At 50.7% G+C, this 15,783-nt stretch overlaps 1 protein-coding gene across 4 annotated transcripts; it reads right to left on the bottom strand.

Moving 5' to 3' along the window:
- Nucleotides 1-120: 120 nt before the first annotated feature.
- EEF2KMT (eukaryotic elongation factor 2 lysine methyltransferase) lies at nt 121-14,577 on the bottom strand. Of its 4 annotated transcripts, XM_004750427.3 has the most exons (8): nt 14,452-14,577; nt 11,865-11,927; nt 9,711-9,791; nt 8,260-8,361; nt 4,275-4,408; nt 3,898-4,193; nt 2,367-2,516; nt 121-387 (listed from the first exon to the last, which is right to left on the bottom strand). In XM_004750427.3, the coding sequence occupies exons 1-8, from the start codon at nt 14,545-14,547 to the stop codon at nt 287-289; spliced, it is 1,023 nt and encodes a 340-aa protein (XP_004750484.1). In that variant the 5' UTR covers nt 14,548-14,577; the 3' UTR covers nt 121-286. The 4 variants fall into 4 exon arrangements, with proteins under 4 accessions (XP_004750484.1, XP_044927960.1, XP_004750485.1 ...); XM_045072025.1 differs by lacking the exon at nt 8,260-8,361; XM_004750428.3 differs by lacking the exon at nt 11,865-11,927.
- Nucleotides 14,578-15,783: the final 1,206 nt, after the last annotated feature.

Raw genomic sequence — 15,783 nt, 5'->3', positions numbered from 1 at the left:
ATACTTGATACATGTTTTTATTTGCATAAATGAAATGCTTATTTCTGAGCAAAAATTTTCATTTTCGATTTATAGAGATTCACTTAAGAACTAGAACTAGTGACAGAAAGAGGCGCCCACTTGAATAGTTTATATTTTATTAGAACACAGTTTGCAGTCCTGATTCTGAATTTAACATTCTTCAAGCATTCAAGTCCAGTGAAAATTTTATCAGCTTTGCCACATGAAAATTCTTTCCAGGATGGTGATTTAATTTTCATGTTGATCTTTAAAAACGTTTGTAAACCTACAGCATTAATTTCAAAATTTTCATGTCTGAGTGCTCTTCGTAGGGAAACAGCTTCTGGTTGTGATGAGGCACTGCTTCCCATGGGATCCCAGCTTGGCCTGGAAATACAACATGTGTCTCTGGATGGTGGGGTCTGGGGACATGACACCACCTATATAATGTGGGGCTGCAGGACAGGCTGGGGGGTATATACAAACCACAGACTTCTGGGCCCCATCTGGACACCTAGAATCAGCCTTCAGGGATAGGACCAAGAATTGAGTTTTTAAATGGTGCATGGCAGCCACATTTGCCACCTGTTTTCTGGGTCATACCTTTCCTAGAAGGTCACAGACCTGTCTGGGTTTCCTGACCACTCAGCCTGGTGCCTGTTGGCAGAGGCTAGATATATGCAGAAGGGCTTACATCCTCCTCATAAGCACAGATGCCTGAAGAGCCCTTGGCAAGGATCATTTTGTCATTAGTGTTTTATGAATGAAAGTAATTATAAAAATGAAATATTAAAAGTACACAAGTGTCAGTGTTCCTGGCTGGCTCAGTCAGTGGAACTTGGGACTCTTGATCTTGGGTTCATGAGTTCAAGTGCCACACCAGGCCTAGAGCTTATGTAAAAAAAAAAAAAAAAAACACGTGTGTGTGTGTCTATAATCCTGCCACCAAGTATAACAAATGTTAATTGGTCTATGTTCTTTCAGATTTTTCCCTATATACATATGAACATGGAGAGGATTATTTTTAAAAATAGAAGGAGTTGGGGCACCTGGGTCGCTCAGTTCGTTAAGTATCCGTCTCTTGATTTCAGCTCAGGTCATGATCTCAGGGTTGTGAGATCAAGCTGCATGTTGGGCTCCCCACTGGGCATGGAGCCTGCTTAAGATTCTCCCTCTCAAAAACAAAAACAAAAGAAAAAAAAAAGGGTTCTCCCTCTTCCTCTCTTAATAAAATGTGTGTGTGTGTGTGTGTATATATATATATATATATATATATATATATATGGTGTTTGGTACTTTGCTTTCTTCACTTAAACTATAGTATAGAGATTTTTCATATAGTATCTGAAGGAGGATTTCATTCTTTTTCAAAGCTACAGGGCACGCTGTCCATAGGACACGGGCACACGTAGGGGGTGTTTGCCTATAGAGGCAGCTGTTGTGGGGGCTGTGCTGGGGAGGGGCGGGTTGGGGGGCACGCGTGGTACCACACTGCAGCCAGGCTGTGTGAAGCAAGCCCCAGTTGGGCCTGGCACGTGACAGGGATTGCAGGACAGTGGCCGGTGGTTGTTGGGGGGGGGGGAGGGGCGGGAGTCGGCTGCCTGGCTCCATTCTGGAGCTCAGGCAGTCACTAGTCGCCATGCACCCCAGGATTTCCATGGGTGAGACTGGAGGATGACAGCACACCCCTCCGTGGTGCTGGGGGGCTGACCGGTCTGCCAGTACCTGGCCACAGCAGGGCCAATTTGGGGTATAAATGGCAGAGGCCCCCCTCCTCCAGAGTCCTCCCTGTTTTTCTTCCATTTACTGGGTTCTTAATACAGTGATAGCAGCAGCTACCATGTTCCCAAGTGCTCCCCAATGCCAGGTCCTGTGTCACCTCCCAGGTGGATGTTCCTACCACACAGATGAAGACAGGGAGGGGAGTGGCAGCCCAGGTTCACCAGGCACAGTTCTGGAGCCTGCACCCCACTGCTGTGTGGCCAGAAGTCATCTACCCTGACACCCCCTGGCATTCACCATCCTCTCTTCTCCGTTCCACAGACCAGGAAACGGGCCTGAAGACCCTTGAAACCTGCTCTAAACACATGGTAGGACTGCTGGTCTGACCTCTAGGACTGCTGCATAAACTGCCTCTTCCCCTTCCAAGCACAGCTCCCCAGCCTGCCTCCTCTGCTGAACAGGCCTCCTCCACTAAGCCCCCCGGGGCTGAGGGGGTGGGGGGCAGGTAGTGGGCTGATGGCCCAGCCTGTCTGTTTTCAGGGCCCCATTCTTTTACTCTGCTGATTTCTGCCTCTCTGGAGTCCTGTGTGGGGGCCCAGGTGGCTTCTTAGAGACAGCAGCCCCTCCCAGGGCCCAGGGCTCACCCAGCTCGCTCGTGAACAGCTGGCAGGTCTCTGGGTTGCGGATGGTGAAGGCAATGTAGGCCTCAGGAGCCTGCTGTTTCTTCAGGCAAGCAGAGAGCCTCTGTAGGACTCTGATCAGGGAGAGGACAGTTTCTGGGCAATACAACACATCTGTAATGAAAAAACTCAGGTTACTGAAAGGGGCTCACTCTAGGATTCAGGATCCAGAAAAGAGGGTGCCTGGTTGTGCTGACGTCAGCAGCAAGGCTGGGACCTGGAAACCAGCAGCTTTATTAGAACCATGACACTGGACCAAAGAAGATGACATGGTTAAAAAGGAAAACTTCGGAGAGAAAAAAAAGCTGCTGAAAAACTCTGCATGAAATGGAAAATATCCAGGACTCACTGGTGTTCCTTTAAAAAAAAATCAGTTCTTTGACTATGGTCTATTTAGAAGATGCTTAATGAAATACCCCCCAAGCAGCTCTCTGTCTCAGACTTCTTGTTTGCAGGGATCTTCTGTTTTGTTGGCTGCACTGAGGGGTAGGGGGTAAACTCACTCCCTGTCAGCACCTTTACTTGGGAAGGTGCTGCTCGGGCTCTGTGTTCTGGCCACTGTGGGCCTGGAGGTCTCAGGGCTGTAGGCCAGGATCAGAGCCACAGCACTGTCAGCTGGACTGGGGACTGGGTGAACTCAGTGGAGGACAAGGGGGCTGTTGGCCAAACACCCCTTGTGTCGAGGACCCTGTCCTTGCGCCTGAAGTGGCTGGGCCCGCCCTTCTCCCACTCATGCCCTCAGAGATGAGATGTGGGGCTTGTCTCTGAAAAACATAGGGGCCTGATCTGGGACAGAGATGTGCAGGCAGAGCCCTTGGAGTCATAAGTGCAAATATCAGGCAACAGAGCTGTGTAGAGATAGAAGCAAGCGCTTACCAGGGTGAGGCACTCAGAGCTCGTTCCCTGACTCTGAAACCACTGTGGTTTGACCCTAGGTCTGCCCCAGGGCTGGGTGTCTGTGACATGTATAGGAATCAGACATGGTCCTGGGGAGAATCACGCTTGTCCCTTGCAGCCCTGAAAAGATAGGGCTGCCATGGCCATTTTGGCCCCACATCTGAAGACTGGGGGGTGGTGGAGGCAGGGCTGCTGTTCAGCTCCCCTGCTTCATGGGTCTGCTCTGGCCATTTCATTCAGATTCAAGGGAGGGACATAAAAATCTCTCTGCTCAGCTGCAGCCTGGCTAATAGGTCAGATGGCTTTGGTGCCCTGGGGCCTGTGCACTCCGTCTCAGGCTTTGCTGAGAAAAGCTGGGTTCATTTATCTGAAGGAACCATTTTAACAGGAATACATGTGACCACTGTGTCAAGTGGGAGGACTGTGGCTTTAGGGCATCCATGAGCCATGCCCTGTAGTTTGATGTCTCCCTGAAGGCCCACAGTGGCACTTCTACAAGTCTCATCATTCCTCTGCCTGGCAGGATATACACTGTCCCCTTCCCAGAGCTGAGCACTGGGTAGAGCTGTTCCAGTTGCTGCGGGGCAGGAAGCAGTACCTGCTGCTATGATTACATCTGGCTGGAAGGCAGCGAGCTCAGGGGCTGTCACAACATCCCAGTCCAAATGGGCCACCATCACCCTGGGGCTCTCTGAGTTGTAGGTGTTAAGTCCTGGGTGCCTTGCAGGGTCAGTGGTATCTGGTTCCAATGAGAGGCCATTGAGAAGGATGTTTCCTCGGAGCTGCTCAAGGACACAGGTGTGACAGTCGCTGAAGATGTACGTGCTGGGACAGCATGTCTTGCAAATGGCCAGGCCCGTGAGGCCAGCTCCACTGCCGAGCTCTAAGACAATCCTGGGTGGGAGAAGGGGGCCTGTGTCTGAGATTGTGCTGAGAAAACTGGCCTTCCTGCCCTGCCCGGCACCCCAAGGTCACCTGTGAGCAAAGGCAGCCGGGTTCTCTATGGCCCATTCTGCAAGGTAGAGTGCGGCGTCCCACGTGACCAGGCCGGTGGTGCCATGGGAAACGATGGCTGTGCTCTCCGAGAGTGTGACTGAGTCTCCAGAAGGCTGGGCCGAGACAGGGAAAGGATTAATCTAAGCTATCAGGAGACATGGAGCTGATTTTAAAAAGAAAAACATCACAACAGGTGCATGGTAGATAAGACTGTGGAACATTCTGCCACAGAATACTACACAGCAATGGAAAGGAACAGGTTATCACTGTACGTGCCACCTGCATGGGTCTCGAGGACGTTAATGGTGCACAAAGAAAGCCAGTCTCAGAAGGTCACACATTGTGGGATTCCATCCATCTCACCTTCTCAAAATGACAGGACTGTGAAGAGGGAGAACAGATCAGTGGCTGCCAGGGTGGGGTTGGTGGGGACTGGGGACAGAGGAGGCCCGAAGGAGGTCTTTGTGGTGACAGCAGGTCAGTATCTTGATTGTAGTGGTACCCACACGGACCTGCACGTGTGGTAAATGAGGTACACCTACACATGCATGGTGTGTATGTCAGAGTCCTGGTAGTGAAGCCGTGTAAGTTAGGGCCCGTGTTTACAACAGGGGAACCTAGGGAAAGGGCACCTCTCTGTACTGTTTATGCAATGTCTATGAATCTGAAATTATTAACAACAACAAAAAGTCACAACTCTCTGGCATCATGAGCTATGCATGAAAAGACTTAGTGTGTGGGGCCTTCCTCAATTCAACCCAACATCTGGGGCCTGGGAATTCTCCAACCCTTGAACTTTTCTGTCACCCTCAAAGCAAGTGTTTTCCTGGAACATGCAGTCCTGAACTGTGTTCTCCAAAGTGGGGCATCTGAGCAGGGCACTTCAGACATGCAGTCACCTGGGGGCGGTTTCTGGTTATCTCTGAGCTCACAAACTCATATAGGAGACTCCGGTCTCTGGTGTACTGTGAGCAGTTATTTGTTCATTCATCCATCCGTGCATTTTTCCTGAGCATCTATTATGGTGCTAGGGATTCACATGTGACAAGATGAAGTCATTCCCTGTTCTTATGGAACTTCCATGCCAATGGGGGTTAAAACCATAATAAACAAAGTAATTTCTCGGGTTTTCAATGCTAAGAAGGAGACAAAAGACTACATGATAACAGAGACTGGCGGAGGGGTCTATTTCAGATAGAATGGTCAGAAACAGCCTCTTTGAGTATGTGTCATGTGACCTGGGATGTAAATATAAAGGAGAAGTGAGGCATGTGAGGTTCTAGGAGGAGAGCATTCCAGACAGAGGAGGTGCAAAGGCCCCGAGGCAGCATTTTAGTTGGTGAGTTCAAGGAAGGCAAAGAATGCCAGGGGTCTGGAGCAGAGGGAGAGCAGGAGGAACTAGAGGAGAAGGAAGGCTGTAGCAGGGCATGCAGGGCTTGGCAGGCCACGTGAGAAACTAGGATTTGAGTCTGAGTGTGAAGGACAGCTGCTGGCAGGCTCTGGGTGGTCGAGCAACACGCTCTGTTTTACGTCTTAAATCAAGGGGAGCACTCTGGGGTTTCTGGGAGTGTGGTTTTGAATCTTCCGGAATCCCCACATACAGAGTAGTGAGATATGGACAACATTCAACAAAACTAGGTGAAGCTGAAGTATCAACAAGTGGGGACAAACCACCAACAGACATAAGACGCGTGTGTGTGTGTGTGTGTGTGTGTGAGAGAGAGAGAGAGAGAGAGAGAGAACAATGGGGCGCACAACGGGCCTGAGGACAGAAGCCTAGTAGCTTCACTGGAAATGCAGGTGCCAGCTGTGAACCACAGCCCATGGAGAAGAGAACTTGCTGCTCTAGTCATCGGGGGTATGAGGGACTGGGGGTGAGGCCTGATGGCAACTACAAACACTGAGAAATGTGTGAGAAGAACAGAAAACACTTCAGACATCAAGGTACATGAGAAGAAGGTGAGAAAGAAAACAAAACATAAAAACAGATCAGCCCATTAGAGAAATGGAAGGTGAAAGTAGTGAAAGTTTAAACATCAAAAAGAAATTAAGAAAGAGATTATAAGGAGCTCAATGTGCCCTCCTCACAAACTCATATGTTAAAGTCCTAACTCCCAGCACTTCAGGACTTGGACCTTATTTGGAGACAGGGTCTCTTCAGAGAGGATTCTCTCTCTGAAGTTAAGATGACGTCATCAGAGGGGCCCTAACCCAGTAAGACTGGTGTCCCTGTACACAGAAGGCATAGAGGGAAGATGATGAGAAGACAGCCGTTGGCAGGCTGAGGAGAGAGGCTGGGAGTACATCCTTTCCGCACGGCCCTCAGAAGGAACCAACCCTGCCAATAACTTGATCTTAGACTTTTGGCCTCCTGAACTGTGAGACGATAAATTTCTGTTGTTCAAGATACCCATTTTTGGGTACTTTGTCACAGAAAATGAAAGCAAAGAACAAATACTAAAAATTTTAATTCAAGAAAACATTCCTAAAAAACAAAAGATAAACACTGAAGGAGTCCACAACGCACCCAAGATCACTGAGCCAGAACAACCCACCTCAAGATATATTCTACTAAATTTCTGGACTTTAAAGGGAAAAGTCCTTTGGCCATTTAAGAGTGAAGAGCATGGGGCATACACAGGAAAGAATATTAGGTTATTACCAGGGTTTTCCACAGCAACACTTCATACCAAGGAAGATGGAGGAACATATTAAGAAATTCAAGAAGAGAGAAAAGAGCACATTTGAGCTTCACTAAGGACACAGTTTGCAGTGGGCTGTATTCTTTCTGGGTATGATAAGAAACCAATTCACTGCACTGACAAAGAAAGAATCAAGTCTGTATCCTGCCTCTCCTCTATGGTCTCTATCAGTGGGTGACCAAACAGTGGAGAAAGGGAGACATCTCGTAAAACTTCTCTAGCCAATGAATGAAAACAAAGTGACAGAATTAGAAAACCACCCTTTCATATTCTCCAATGAATTAAAGAATAAGCTTTGAGCATTCATAACTGCTATCATAACAGATACGATGTGTGTCTCCTAGAGCCCCATTTTGTGTTCTTGCCAAAGGGATCAAGCAGATGTAAGCCTGACCGGGCCTCCGAAACCAGCCAGTTAGTGGGAAACAGAGCCGGAAGAACCTGCCAAACAGCACCACGCACAGGCGAGTAAATCCAGCCTGTGGAAAGCAACACAGACACTGCCAGGGAAGAAACAGCTGGAGGGGGACCTGCATGTGGAGGGAGACTTCAAACTAGATGGAGCTGATGGGCAAGAGTAAAGGCTGGTGCCAGTGGTGCTGAGTCCAGAGGTGCATGTGGGTGGGAGGAAACCACAGAATGACTGCTCCAAAGGCCCTGGTGGTCACTTTGCAGTGACGGAGGGCTTGCGGGCTGGCTGCCAAAATTCTGTCCCTTGACTGGAGTACCGGTCACCATGGTGGCTGCCTTGCAACAATTTGGTAAGCTGTACATTTATTTCATGTGGTTTCCTACATCTGTGTTTTATTTTATAATAAAAGGCCCAAAACAAAACCTGAGACCCCTTTAAGTGTTATGTGCAGAACAGACTTCTGTGGACCAAGAAGGTGTAACACCAGTCCAAGGGCTGCAGTATTTGCCAGGCCAGTGAGGATGGTGCCGGTGGGCAGCGGAGAGAGACTGCTCTCCTGTAACACCATCAAGTATTTACTGAGGACTGAGCACCAGGTCTCTACTACACAATCATGTGCACGACCTGACTTAACCCCCAGCCACCCCATAAAATAGGTACTATTATGTACTGAAATGCTTGGTTTGCTGACGGGGAAAACAAGGCTCAGTGTGCTTAACTGACCTCCTCTAAGACCTCAGAGCTGACAGGGCAGGATTTGTACCCACTTGACGCTGACTGGAGTCTGAATTTCAACTCTGTGCACAGGAGTGGATGTGTGGATCATTCGGGGAGGGAGCCCATCTCCTACCAGCAGATAGCTCCGGTGGGACTGGGTGGGCTCCTCGGCCATCAGGACCTCTGCCAATGCCTCGTACAGCTCGTCCAAAGGCTCCGTGTGGACAGCCTCGTGCTGGAGGTAGGCAAAGCAAGAGCTTCAGGCAAGAGGTTAAGTTGACCCTCATGAATCAAACAAATGTTCCATGAGTTTATTTATTTATTTATTTTCTGTTCTCTGACTGGAGGATTTTTACCAAATTTGGATGGGAGGTTTGGGATGGATTAACTTAATACAAGCCACCTGGCATATGAAAAGTTCATGTGGTGGGGTAGCTAGATGGTATCTCAGGTATAGAGAGGGTGAGGGTGAGGTGTAGTCTAGGACAGCAGAAATAGGACTGGATGAGCTGCCATGTGACGGTGACAGGGAGCTCTGCCCTTCCATCGTGATGTTGTGGATGGATCAAACAACTGGAGCTTTTAAGTGAGCCTGGGCAAAAGCCACAAAGATGGGCACTCTACATGGCGTGGCCGGCTTCATCAATGGGCAAGCCTCTGTTGTGCACCTCACAGGGGCAGCAGCGGGATAGCCATGCTTCTGGTGGTTCTGGGGAGACCTGTGGGCCACGACTGTTGGTAAGAATCAGGTGGGGAGGCAACGGAGAAGCCAGGATTGTTTCATGTGCTAAGCTTAGGTGAGACATGGCCCATGCATTCAGTCGCTGAAGATAGCAGGTCTGATGCTGATCACTAAGGAATCACCTCTCTGACGTCCAGTCTAACGTGAAACCCAGCAGCTTTGGGCTCATTTTTAAAAGACATCCTATAGGGGCGCCTGGGTGGGCTCAGTTGTTAAGCATCTGCCTTCAGCTCAGGTCATGATCCCAGAATCCTGGGATAGAGCCCCACATCGGGCTCCCTCCTCGGTGGGGAGCCTGCTTCTCCCTCTCCCACTCCCCCTGCTTGTGTCCCCTCTCTCTCTGTGTCTCTGTCAAAATAAATAAATAAATAAACAAACAAATAAATAAATAAAATACATCCTGTATCCGTCAGGAAAAGAGCCCACATCAGGTAGTTCATTGGGGAGAAGAGGGTATTGCAAGACCTAAAACACCCAATAGAGGGCAGTGTGGCAACCCAGATCTCGGCAATAGCAGGAATAGGTCAAGAACCTGTGGGCTGGCAGCCTGGGGGAGAAAGGAGCAGGGAGCTGGGACCACAGAAGAAATGCAGCTGCTGCTGGAGACCTCTTGAAGCACAGAGGCAGAGACACCCTGGCCTCTCTTCCTCCTGCCCCCCATAGCCTCTGACAGGTCAAACCCAGCTAGGAACAGTTACACAAGGAGCCCCTCTGACATACTGGGGTTTGTAGAGCAGGCAAAGGGCATGAGTTCCAACGGGCAAAGCCAGGCAGAGTTCACTTCTGGAGAATCAGGCAAGTCCCAGGTGCTGTCCGGCTACCAGACAGTGCCCATTACTGACCTTTCTGATGAGCTCCGAGAGAAAGCACCGGGCATACTTCAAGGACGGCGGATGCTTCACACACAGAGGATGTTTCACAGTCTGTGACAAAGGACACAATGTGAGTTGCTAGACAGACCCCACTGTAAGTCTCCCACAAACTTCAAGTGAATATAGGGCGACCCCCATTACTCAAGCCCTCAGAAAAGATGTGTACAGACACAAGGGTTCTGGGTTCAGGTGACCCTCATGAATCTGAATCAGTAAGTCTTCAGATACAATTCCCTTTCCAAAAAAATTTCTCCACTACAGTGGTGTAGGCTGACAGAACATTCTGGGCAGAACATGGAGCACATGGACCCAAGAAAACACCCTGCTATAGACCGTATGTTTGTGTCCCCCCCAGTTCATAGTCTGAAGTCTAAATCCCAATGTGATGGTATTAGAAGGCAGGGCCTTCGGGAGTGATTAAGTCATGAAGGTGAAGCTTTCATGAGTGGGATTAGTGCCCTTATAAGAAATCCCAGAGAGTTCCCTCAGTCCTTCCACAGTGAGGACTCAGCTGTCTATGAAGGAAGAAGTGGGTTCCCCACCAGACACTTGATCTTGGCCTTCCCAGCCTCTAGAACCATGAGAAACAAATTGCTCTTGTTTACAAGTCACCCAGTCCATGGTGTTCTCTTATAGCAGCTTGAATGGTCTATGCCGCCCCTGCCCAGCGCAGGCAGCATGAATTAGTTTTTAGTGGGGATGACTGTGGGACTGTCTGGCTCTGTGGAAAAGGTGAAAGTGCAAACGGCGGGAACAGGCAGACCGGGCACTTGCTCTCCTGGAGCTAACATGCCAGGCTGAGGACGAGTGCTACGACGGCTGGGACGGAGGAAGATGGGGACTCTGCCTGCGGTGTGGTGGAGGGGAAGGGGGCTCTCAGGGGTGACACTTCGGCTGATGTCTAGAGAAGCAAAGAGCGGGAGGAGCGAGTTCCAGGCAGAGGGGATAGTTTGTGGAGGCTCTGAGGCAGGCATGGCCTGGCATTTTGGGAACAAGGGCAGAGCAACAGGGGTAGTGAGAATAGGGGCCAGGTCACATGGAGGGACATGATTTTACTCATGGGCAACAAAATACTCACACGACCCTTCAGGGGATTTCTGGTCGGCTGGTGTTAGGTTTTAGCCTCAAGGTGAAAATCAAGAGTGGGCTGCCGCACAAGGACTTCAGAATCTCTGAGCTTACAGTCCTGAACGACGGGGTTGCTCTCAAGCCTCCCCTAGCCATGGCAACATCTTTCCCACATGGTGGTCGGACGATCTTGGTTCACCCTCTACACAGGAATTCTTAACCTAGGCTTCTTGGATGGGCTTGCTGGTTGGAGTAGTGTCTCTAACTCCCAGGAATTTGTACATAAAATGTATTCTTCTGGTCCTATTTTTTAATGGGGGTGAGATTAGAACAGGAGAATTCATAGCTTTGGGTTTTCAGAAGGGTTCATGATGCTTAAGAGAGTTCATAGCCAGGGGCACCTGGGTGGCTCAGTTGGGTGAGCGACTGCCTTTGGCTCCCGTCATGATACCAGAGTCCTGGGATTGAGTCCCGCATCAGGCTCCCTGCTCTATGGGGAATCTGCTCCCTCTGACCTTCTCCCCTCTCATGCTCTGTCTCACTGTCTCTCTCTCAAATAAATAAATAAAATCTTAAAAAAAAAATGCAGTGTGATCTCCACTTGATCCACATGGCTAGGGTCAGGGTTGGGGCAAGGCCAGCAGAGCGGCAGTCTTACCTGTACCCTTGCCCAGAGGTACCTCAGAATTCACACCCTACCTCGGAAAAGCAGAGCATAGCTACATCTAGAAGAGACATGAGTGGGCAAGACTTGCCTCCTTATTTTTTCCTTAAATGTAAATGTAAAGAAGAAAGTCTTTGAGCAGCTACCAAGTGCATAGCTGTCATCTTGGTTTTCATTGTGGATGATTTCTAAAACAGCTCCCAAATTCCCTCCTCTCATGCAGATTTTTATATATTCTAATGTCTTCGTCTAGGAAAACAACAGAGCCAGAGCTGCCTGAGGTGCTGCCACCTAAATGCAGTGTCTTTCTTTTTAAAGGATACAAGTGCACCCACTGTGTTTCTATCACGTCTTCATGGGCAAGTCAGGAGGCTGGTGATTCTGATTCTTACCTTTCGCAAAATATTCAGCAGCAGCTCAGGACCTGATGAGTCCCTTAATTTCTCTTCTAGGCTCTATTCAGAGAGAGAGTGGAGGGGGGAGAGAGAAATCTCAAGGGCATTTTCACAGGAACATTAAACATGCAATAGGACATGTTAGCAAAGTGCTAAGTGATCTCTCCCCAGGGACCTGGAGCCAGTTGGAAGTGAAAGCCACAGACTGGCTGAAAGCCTGAACTTGAGAAGTCCTGGGTAAGACCTGGATGAGTCAAAGAAAAAATATCAGAAGACAGACTCTTGGGTCTGCATTAGCCCTGGCTGTTTAGGCTCGCTTAGGTCGCAGAGCAGCTCCATGGATGACATGGCCAACCAGGAATTATAGGAGCAATGACACTGACACCTGATGGGCTCACCTTGGACTTGACATCTGAGTTACAATGGCTAGTTTATGCTGTCCTCTCTGACAGGGAACTCCAGCCCAGCAGTGAGCTCAGGTTCTAGAAGCAGACAGACTGGTCCTGGCTGGTATGTGACATCAGGCAAATCCCTTCATTTCTCCAGAGTGAGTTAGGCTCTAAAAGGCCTATAAGCCTGGCCCTTGCCCTCTCTCTGACCTTGTCTGCCCCCCAGCCCTGGCCTCCTTGCCATTCTTCAAGTGCAGCAGCCTGTTCTCACTGGCAGTGCCTTCCCATAGCGGGCTGCTTTACTGTTCAGGTTCTGGCTCAAATGTCACCTCTTGGGAGAGGCCTTCCTGACTCCCCCTACTTTGATGATACATTTCCCTGTTTCATTGACTTTACAGCCACCGTCATCTCCTGGTGTCTTCTTGCTTATTCATTTACTTGTTTATTCTCTGGCTCTCCCATCCAACCAGGGCCTCATCTGTAATATGTACTGCTGGTTCCTGGTGCCTGGCTCACGGAAGGCATTCAGTAAATATTTGGTGGTGGAATAAAAGTATTAGCTAACACCCACCTCACCATGACCTGGACATTGACTCGGGTGCTTCAATCTCCTGTAATTCTGACACCAGCACCATCATTGTATCTCCCACTTAATAAGAAAACTAAGGTATAGGAGAAATGCAGTCACTTGCCCAAGGTCACACAACTTGTATGGGGTTTGGCCAGGATTCAAAACAGGCAGGCTGGATCCCAGGCCTGAGCTCCCCCACTACCGCACTCTACTTCTTTACTAATCAAGCAATCTTTCTGGTCAAATGTGAATGGTAGTAATAGTACCCACTGCACGACTGTTGTGGGCCAGTCTAAGTAAGCATTTATCATGGGCCTGATTCAGAGTAAGCACTCATTTCCTGTGAATAATTGTAGTTGATATTGAATTCGGACACATAGATGCTGTAATGAAGGTTTACATTTTGGGTTAAAAAAATGAACTATTTTTAAAATATAATAATATATATAAAAATATAATAATTTTTTAAATATAAAAATATTCCTTTCTGATCTGCAAGATCTCTCAGAATGCTAAATGGGTTAGGTCAATGAGGCACAAATGACTAACCATCACCCCTTAAGACGGGGCAGACTTGGGGGAGGAATATGTACCCAATCTGAGTCATCCCAGTGAGCTCATCGCACATGAATTATGAAGGAGGCAGCATCATGAGAGCCCCTGCATTGGCAGAAGGAAGCTGCTGCCATGGTCATTTCCATGTGCAAGAAGGGCAGGTCTCCAGAGCAGGGAAGGTGAGACTTCTTTCGTCTCTCTTCTGGCCTGTTTTGAAACAATACCCCCCTCCCCACTGCCCTGTCTCTTTCACCACAAGCATAAGAGCCTCAAACTGCCTCTGCGAGGGTTCTGTCCAATGCTGATGGCACAGATGAGAACACCGAGGCCTGGCAAGGGCGGGAGGTGTGGTGTCTGGAACTTGGTCATTGCGCTCATTACAACTGGTCTCCCGGTGTCCTGAGGACGTGGACTGTTTAAATGGGCAGCAGCGGGGCGCCTGGGTGTCTCAGCGGGTTAAAGCCTCTGCCTTCGGCTCAGATCATGATCTCGAATCGAGCCCCGCATCGGGCTCTCTGCTTAGCAGGGAGCCTGTTTTCTCCTCTCTCTCTCTCTCTGCCTGCCTCTCTACCTGCTTGTGATCTCTGTCAAATAAATAAAATCTTAAAAAAAAAAAAACAAACAAACCCGGATAGTCTTAAAAAGAAATGGGCAGCAGCAATGGCTAGAATAACAACGGGCTAAACAAAAAAAGTAATGAAATTTATCGTGAATTGTCCGACCTAACCCCAGAGTGACAAAGAGAAGTGGGAGGAAACCCCGCATTTCTTGAATTCGGGGACTCTGTGCAAAGGCAGCCAAGGGCGGGAAGGGCCAGGGGAAGAGGGAGCAGAAGCCTGAGTGCAGGCTGGGCCCCCCAGACTCGCGCAGGTGTGCCTCCTGCTGCCCACCGCCAGCCCGCGCCCCCGGCGGAGCCCGGGGGACAAGAACAGGACGCGCGGCCGGGTCCAGAGAGGGAGCCGAGAACATCACGTGGCGGGGGGGGGAACGGGTCCGGCGCCGGAGCCCGCCCAGCCCTCACCCCTCCACTGCCGCCCCTCGCCCTCCCTCCGCGCGCCCCACCGCCCACCTTCCAGGGGAAAGAGCGCAGTGTGCGCGCTGCCAGGAAGCGGCGCTCGAAACTCGGCAGCAGGCGCGCGGCCTCCGCGCTCTCCTCCGGCGCCATGGCGGGGCGGGGCGGGGCGGGTCCGCGGCGTTGCCCGGGAGACGGGGCGGCAGAGGGGTGGGACCGAGGCGCTGCCAGGGGCCGGGGGCGGGGCCAGGAGCCGCCGGGAGTGTGGGAGGTGGGGAGGCGGGGCCACGGTTGGCTCGGGGCGGGGCCTGGGACTTGAAGGGAGGAGTCAGGGTTTTGGCGCCAAGAGAGGGCAGGCGGGAGGCTACGGCTCTCTGGTAGCTTCCAGTCAGGCGAAGGGCAAGGTAACATTCTCGTTGTTCCCTCGCCTTCACGAGGGTCTTTTTGGCCGAGTGGACGGATGCGTAGCCCTCTCCCAGTTGCACTCCTGGGAGCGAAGGAGGCTGACGGCCCAAACTTTCCAAGGCTGCGTCCTCAGGCGGGTGTTTGGCGGCCTCATGCCGTCGCCGCCCCTTCAAGACAAAGTGCGGGTTTGCCGCTCCGCGTGGGTAGGTGGCGCGGTTAATGGGCGAGGGAACTTAGGTTCTCAGACCTGACCCACCAGGGCGCCGCAAGATGACTGGAGGGCTGTGAGGTGCGCCCCTCTGCCAGATTCTTAAACCTACCCCTGGAAGCCGTGCGGGGTTTAGTCCTCTCCGCGGTCCGCGTGCTCTCCACAGCACGGTGCCCTGTTCCGGCCACGGCGACCTCGAACGGCCCCCGTGGTGGGAGCCATGCGCTGAGGTGCTCTCCAGAGTCGGGAGGGAGGGCGCGAGGAGCTTGGCAAGGTCAGCCTGAGGTCACGTCCTCTCCATGACCCTCTCAACACCAGGCAGGACTGCCCCCCACCCCCCAACTCCTCCAGCCTTTGGATCTGCCCCTAACCCATCCAGTCTTGTCTTCACCAGACACTTATTAAGCACCTGCTGCGTACCCAGTGCTGTCAGGGGATGCAACCGTGAGGAAAACCAGGAGTGGTCCCTGCCCTTCGGGGGCTCAGGAGCTCGCGCGGAAGTAGGCACCGCACTAACTACCACACAGATGCGTGTGGACCGGCTTGGCAATACCTGTCGTGCAGGTGGAGCTCCCGGAAGAGGGAGGACTTAGAGTAGAAGTTTGACTTTGTAGGGAAGGGAGTATGAAAGGAGAGTAAGGGGGCTGCTGGGGATGGTGGGGATGGGGAAGAAAAGAAAAAAAAATATTTCCATTAGGCATTACTGTGCCTGGAGTGAAAGGCAGGGTAGACAGCAACCCGCGGGCGCTGCCTGCGGAGTCTGAGCTGTGTTCAAA

Source organism: Mustela putorius, unplaced genomic scaffold (genome assembly GCF_011764305.1).
Source record: "Mustela putorius furo isolate JIRA1106 unplaced genomic scaffold, ASM1176430v1.1 tig00004007_pilon_pilon_pilon, whole genome shotgun sequence".
In the NCBI taxonomy this organism is placed as follows: domain Eukaryota; kingdom Metazoa; phylum Chordata; class Mammalia; order Carnivora; family Mustelidae; genus Mustela; species Mustela putorius.
The sequence above is the reverse complement of the archived record's forward strand: the minus strand, read 5'-3'. Positions and strand labels throughout refer to the sequence as shown.

Coding starts and splice junctions, on each gene's coding strand:
- EEF2KMT (XM_004750427.3), bottom strand. CDS start 14,547: ATGGCGCCGGAGGAGAGCGCGGAGGCCGCGCGCCTGCTGCCGAGTTTC. Junction 9,792..11,864: donor TGCTGAATATTTTGCGAAAG/GTAAGAATCAGA, acceptor CCTTTGTCACAG/ACTGTGAAACATCCTCTGTG. Junction 4,194..4,274: donor CCGGCTGCCTTTGCTCACAG/GTGACCTTGGGG, acceptor TCTCCCACCCAG/GATTGTCTTAGAGCTCGGCA.